General features: G+C 28.6%; 1 protein-coding gene across 1 annotated transcript in view; it reads right to left on the bottom strand.

Annotated features, from left to right (window-relative positions):
• Nucleotides 1-240, bottom strand: part of LOTGIDRAFT_239093 (hypothetical protein) — a gene marked incomplete at its 5' end in the record, with an annotated part of 6,834 nt that extends 6,594 nt beyond the window's left edge. The window contains one exon of the mRNA XM_009052965.1: nt 4-240. Coding sequence (XP_009051213.1) covers nt 4-240 — 237 coding nt within the window. The remainder of the gene's footprint in view (nt 1-3) is intronic.
• Nucleotides 241-7,501: the final 7,261 nt, after the last annotated feature.

The raw sequence follows: 7,501 nt of genomic DNA, 5'->3' as shown, positions 1-7,501 counted from the left end.
TACCTCGTCTCGGTGCTGTCTTAGGAAGTTCACTCTGAGATAATCTTCCAATTTTACTTTCACCATATTTATTACTAGCTATCACTCTGATATAATAACTAGTATCTGGTTCCAATCCTTCTATACAATAGTCAACTCGACCATTATTGGTACCATCTGGTATTGTGGACGAATTGACCCATGTTTTATCATCAGTAGAATGTTGAACTATAAAACTTTGTGATGCTGCACCATTAAATCCTGGTCTCCATTCAACACAAATTGTATCTAATGTTTCATTCAATAATCTTACATCTTGTGGACTATCTGGGACAGCTAAAAAAAAATAGTAAATAATGAGGTTCACATTTTCTCATACTTTAAAGGGATACTACATCTTAGGATGAACATAATTTGGCGAATAACAGTATATATCCATCAGTGGACTTACCTGGTGTCCTAACTATACATCAAAATCCCTCTATAATCCGATATATCCACAAAATCAAGTATTTAATTATAAAACGCTTAATACATCCATTAAGCGATTTTCAAATCGTGAGTCTAGGAAATCCGGTGTAATCACAAGGGGAAGTAACTCTCAAGTAGGGTTTCCCGCGTCCTTGTCCTCTACTCTTGAATTGACCTCGACATTGTCACATATATTTTGAAGACGGAATAATAATGCCTCGTAGGAGATTAAGCGATTCATATAATTTAGAATGGATACTCCACCACTGACACAATTTTCAACGAATATTAATCATTGGCAAAGTTTGTTTGTATACATCGGAAGATGATTGTTTCCTGTTTTAGCGTTGATTACCCAGACTCTTTTTTTTTTCTCAAACTGAACTGATTCATGGCTTGCTCACTTTTTTTTTAATTCTGATCATAGTTTTATTGTCGCTTTTTCAAACTTGATAAAGTGTGGGATGCATACTTATTTAACCAATGGTTACTATTAAACACAAATATTAGCCACAGGACGAGTGTATTCTAAGATGTAGTATCCCTTTAATTTACTTTTTTAAAGATGATTGAAAAAGAAGATTTTCTAAAGATCCATGAACAAATGTTTCAGACTCAGATTATTATATACGAATACATCAATGAAAATGTTACACATTAGATACCGAACTTACTCATAACATAAGTTTTCAAACATGATAATTGTTATTCAAGTACTAAACTTACTCTCAGATATAAGTTGAAACTGTAAACTATTACTCAGTCTATCATCATTGGTAATATTTAAATAATACTGTCTGTACATCTCAATTGAAGTAATATTTATTCTTAACACAGATCTATAACTGTTAATAAATCTTTGATTGTTGATGACCAAATATGGTTCTTGATTACCAATCAGTATATCACTACCATTATCTTTATAAAACCATTGAAAATTAGCACCAGGATAGGAAATAATATCTGCTGTTAATTCAACTGTTTCTCCAATATCACCAGATACTTTTAGTCTGTGATCCTCTCTTGTATCTAATCGTGGTGAACCTATATTTATATACAAACAGTAAATATTACTTACCATGGTGAACCCCATATAAATATACAAAGAGTGACTATTACTTTACATCGTGAACCTATATAAATATACAGTAAATATTACTAAACACAATGGACCTATATAATATACAAACAGTAAATACATTATATACATACAATGAACTAATAATTCTGATGATTTTGTTTTCTGATTTATATAAACAGTATTTGTAGCTAAACAGGAATAATTGCCAGTATCTAAACAGGATGTTGATGATATAAAGTAGAGATTAGAATTTGTTGTTGGTAGTTCTACATCACCATCTTTAAACCATTTGATAGAAGCTGGTGGGTTACTATCAACTGTACATCTAATAAATACAGCATCATTCTCTTTTAGTTTAGTTTGGTTGGTGGTTATTTCTATAGCGTAAAAATCTATAATGAACAATGGTTTAATACATTCTCATGAGAAATGAAACTAACACTGGAATAAGACAACGCAAATCTCCTTTCTTGTAAAGTGCATGAATGTTAAATTCCAACTTCATCCTAACAAAGTCATAACCCCTTTCCATTCGTACTTCTAGTAAATAAGTGAAACATTGTAGGGTCTGTCATAGAATGTTAATACAAATCCACTTACACTGTACATTAATGATAGAAGATTGATAGTGAGTTTGTTGTAAAATTTCACCAACTGTAGGATGTAGATCTAATCTTGCTGTACAAGTATAATTATCTGATTTGCTACGATTGATATCATTAATAACTAAATCTCTTCTATTAGCTCCAGAATTAACCACAAATTGATTTGGTACAATATTACCATTAGATTGATACCATACTATATCATTGGTTGGTGGATTGGATTTTACTGTACAATTTATTCTAAGATTCTTATTTTCTTTGATATTAGTTTGTACACTAGATACACTTATTTCAGGACCATCTAAAATAGTAAAAAATAATATGTATCTTAAGGACGATAATTATGTTATTTGATGAAGAAATATAAAATAAGTTGATAATGCAAAGAGGGGTACTTTCTCTGATTCTCGTTTGTTTGATATTTGTGTCAACAATAGTTAAATCATCTATATAGTAATGTTGAATTTTTATTTTAAAACAAAAGACGTTATCTTCGAATTGCTGTCCATTACTAGTATAAATCAAGAAAATGTGAAAGTGAAAAAATGTTTGTCTTTCCAATTACCAAACGCACTAGATACGTTCTTGTTGTCGATTTTTATATTTACAGCACTAGTGTCATGACTTGACATCTTCAGAGGTTTTGAATATCAAATACTTACATAAAACATTTACAGTAGTTGAACTTATTCCTGTACCAGTTTGTTGTACACCAGTAGTTGATATCATGATATTACTAACTGTACATGTATATTGTCCTGTTTGATCTCTATTGATACTAGATATAGTTAAATTATGTTGAGATTGTAGCAAGTTATTCGGTCCAGACCAAGTATAATTATTAGGTACAGGATTAGATGTAGCTATACAGGGTATAGTGAGGGGTGTAGATTCTATAATAGAATATGGTGATTGTAGAGTAGATACAGTCGGTGGATATAAAATCTCTACAGATATAACACGACTTCTATCAGATTCACCAACAGAATTAGTAGCTGAACAGGAATAACTACCATCATTAGATACTGTATATGTTGAACTAGATCCTGTTATTATATTACCATTTCCATACCATTTATAACTTGTAACCACTGGATTAGATTGGTTAACTTGACATTCTAATTCAACTGTCTGATTTTGTATCAGTTTATATGGTGTTGTAGATGGTTTTATGTCAACAATTGGTTTATCTGAAAATAACCACAAAAAGTTCTTATCTAAAATAATAATAAAAAAACACACAGTTCGTCTTTTATTCGTCTTCTTTTACATAAAATTGTTACAATTTTACAAAAAAGTTATTATAGTAAAAATAATATTTAAAGCATATACAATAAAATCTACTTCACTATCTAATGCTAATTAACTATTGTAGAACACAGGTTTGTATAAACGAACCGACCCCTAACCGATAGCAACACGAACTGGCCAACGTGTCGTAATAGCTTCCTTATCAAAGAGCATGGCTTTATCGTTCTAACTTATTTCTGTCATTTGTGGAGATTAGTGGTTGACAATTTGGTATGTTTTTATGTTATCTTATTTAATGTATATCGTAGAACATTTTGTATTTGTCCTGTAATTTATTTGTAAAGTTTAGGTCCGAAATCTTTCTATCGTCAATGAGTCGTCACGCATGATTAGCGCACTGTGGATTGCCTTATATGGAAAGTGAAAGTACAATTCCTCCAATAGCTGTTTACATTCTGTAATATTTAAAGAGTCTCTCTCTTGCCCAAATTATATATGAATAGTTACTTTTTATTATTGGTATTTTGTATCTTTTCAGTTAATCGTCAAATATCCTATCATATCTTGTTAGATTCAGCATTGTCCACATATTTATGGTTTTATGATATTTTGGTTTTAATAAACTCTGTGTGAACGCTGTTCTAATGTTTTTGGTTTTGTGGTCCTGATAATCATTAACAACGCCACAACTATAACATAAAATATGTTAGGTTTATGTCATAATGTATGCTATCCAGAAGATATGTCTAAAACATCAATCTTAATTTATGTTAATGAATGCGTAAACATCTTGAAGATGCTAATTTCAATTTCACTTGAAAAAAATAATTCAAAATATATAGTTAATACCTACACTTAATATCAAGTTGAAATGAATCTGTTTGAGATTGACCATAACCATTGGTAGCTGAACATTGTAACCTTTGACCCTGATCTGATACAACAGGTTGATATGATAAATTACTGGTAGTTGTATTAACTGACGTCATCAATATTCTAGTATCAATAGACCACGTGATATTTGGTAGAGGATATCCTCCAGTTGTTTTACATTCTAAATTGACAGTTCTATCTTTAATAAGATCTTCATTTTTATTGGTGATTTCTACACTAGATACAGGAACTGTAATTATAGTAATAATAAACATTATTATTGGTGATTTCTACACTAGATACAGGAACTGTAATTACAGTAATAATAAACATTGTTATTGGTGATTTCTACACTAGATACAGGAACTGTAATTACAGTAATAATAAACATTGTTATTGGGGATTTCTACACTAGATACAGGAACTGTAATTACAGTAATAATAAATATTGTTATTGGTGATTTCTACACTGGATACAGGAACTGTAATTATAGTAATAATAAATATTGTTATTGGTGATTTCTACACTAGATACAGGAACTGTAATTATAGTAATAATAAACATTATTATTGGTGATTTCTACACTAGATACAGGAACTGTAATTATAGTAATAATAAACATTATTATTGGTGATTTCTACACTAGATACAGGAACTGTAATTACAGTAATAATAAACATTGTTATTGGTGATTTCTACACTAGATACAGGAACTGTAATTACAGTAATAATAAACATTGTTATTGGTGATTTCTACACTAGATACAGGAACTGTAATTACAGTAATAATAAATATTATTATTGGTGATTTCTACACTGAATACAGGAACTGTAATTATAGTAATAATAAACATTGTTATTGGTGATTACTACACTAGATACCGGAATTGTAATTATAGTTATAATAAACATTGTTATTGGTGATTTCTACACTAGATACAGGAACTGTAATTATAGTTATAATAAACATTCTTATTGGTGATTTCTACACTAGATACATGAACTGTAATTATAGTAATAATAAACATTGTTATTTGTGATTTCTATAATAGATACAGGAACTGTAATTATAGTAATAATAAACAATGTTATTGTTGATTTCTACACTAGATACAGGAACTGTAATTAAAGTTATAATAAACATTGTTATTAGTGATTACTACACTAAGATACAGGAACTGTAATTATAGTTATAATAAACATTGTTATTGGTGATTTCTACACTAAATACAGGAACTGTAATTATAGTAATAATAAACATTGTTATTGGTGATTTCTACACTAGATGCAGGAACTGTCATTATAGTTATAATAAACATTGTTATTGGTGATTTCTACACTAGATACAGGAACTGTAATTATAGTTATAATAAACATTGCTATTCGTGATTTCCACACTAAATACAGGAACTGTAATAAAATTGATAATAAACATTGTTATTTGTGATTTCTACACAAGATACAGGAACTGTAATTATAGTTATAATAAACATTGTTATTGGTGATTTCTATACTGGATAGAGGAACTGTAATTATAGTAATAATAAAAATTGTTATTGGTGATTTCTACACTAGATACAGGAACTGTAATTATAGTTATAATAAACATTGTTATTGGTGATTTCTATACTGGATAGAGGAACTGTAATTATAGTAATAATAAAAATTGTTATTTGTGATTTCTACACTAGATACAGGATTTGTAATTATAGTAATTATAAACATTGTTATTGGTGATTTGTTCACTAGATACAGGAACTGTAATTATAATAACAAACACTTTTATAGGTGACGTCTACACTAGCTACATGAACTGTAATTATGGTAATAGTAAACATTGTTATTGGTAATTTCTCTACTGGATAGAGGAACTGTAATTATAGTAATAATAAATATTGTTATTGGTGATTTCTACACTTGATAATGGAACTGTAATTATAGTAATAATAAACATTGTTATTGGTGATTTCTACTCTAGAAACAGGAACTGTAATTATAGTAATAATAAACATTGTTATTGGTGATTTCTACTCTAGAAACAGGAACTGTAATTATAGTAATAATAAACATTGTTATTGGTGATTTCTACACTAGATACAGGAACTGTAATTATAGTAATAATAAACATTGTTATTGATGATTTCTACACTAAATACAGGAACTGTAATTATAGTAATAATAAACATTGTTATTGGTGATTTCTACACTAAATACAGGAACTGTAATTAAAGTTATAATAAACATTGTTATTGGTGATTACTACACTAGATACCGGAATTGTAATTATAGTTATAATAAACATTGTTTTTGGTGATTTCTACCCTAGATACAGGAACTGTAATTATAGTTATAATAAATATTGTTATTGGTGATTTCTACACTAGATATAGGAACTGTAATTATAGTTATAATAAACATTGTTTTTCGGTGATTTCTACACTAGATACAAATGAAATGAAATGAATGGAGTTTTACGTCCTACTCTTCTGCACCTTGTTACACTAGATACAGGAACTGTAATTATAGTTATAATAAACATTGTTTTTGGGGATTTCTACACTAGATACAAATGAAATGAAATGAATGGAGTTTTACGTCCTACTCTTCTGCACCTTGTTACACTAGATACAGGAACTGTAATTATAGTTATAATAAACATTGATATTGGTGATTTCTACACTAGATACAGGAACCGTAATAATATTGATAACAAACATTGTTATTTGTGATTTCTACACTAGATACAGGAACTGTAATTATAGTAATAATGAACTTTGTTATTGGTGATTTCTATACTGGATAGAGGAACTGTAATTATAGCAATAATAAAAATTGTTATTGGTGATTTCTAAACTAGATACAGGATTTGTAATTAAAGTAATTATAAACAGTGTTATTAATGATTTCTTCACTAGATACAGGAATTGTAATTATGTTAACAATAAACACTATTATAGGTGACGTCTATACTAGCTACAGGAATTGCAATTATGGTAATAATAAAAAAAATTTATTGGTGATTTCTACACTTGATAATGGAGCTGTAAATATAGTAATAATAAAAATTGTTATTTGTGATTTCTACACTGGATACAGGAACTGTAATTATAATAATAATAAAAATTGTTATTTGTGATTTCTACACTAGATACAGGAACTGTAATTATAGTAATAATAAACATTGTTATTGGTGATTTCTACACTTGATAATGGAACTGTAATTATAGTTATAATAAACAT

Source organism: Lottia gigantea (genome assembly GCF_000327385.1).
Source record: "Lottia gigantea unplaced genomic scaffold LOTGIsca_193, whole genome shotgun sequence".
NCBI lineage: Eukaryota > Metazoa > Mollusca > Gastropoda > Lottiidae > Lottia > Lottia gigantea.
The sequence above is the reverse complement of the archived record's forward strand: the minus strand, read 5'-3'. Positions and strand labels throughout refer to the sequence as shown.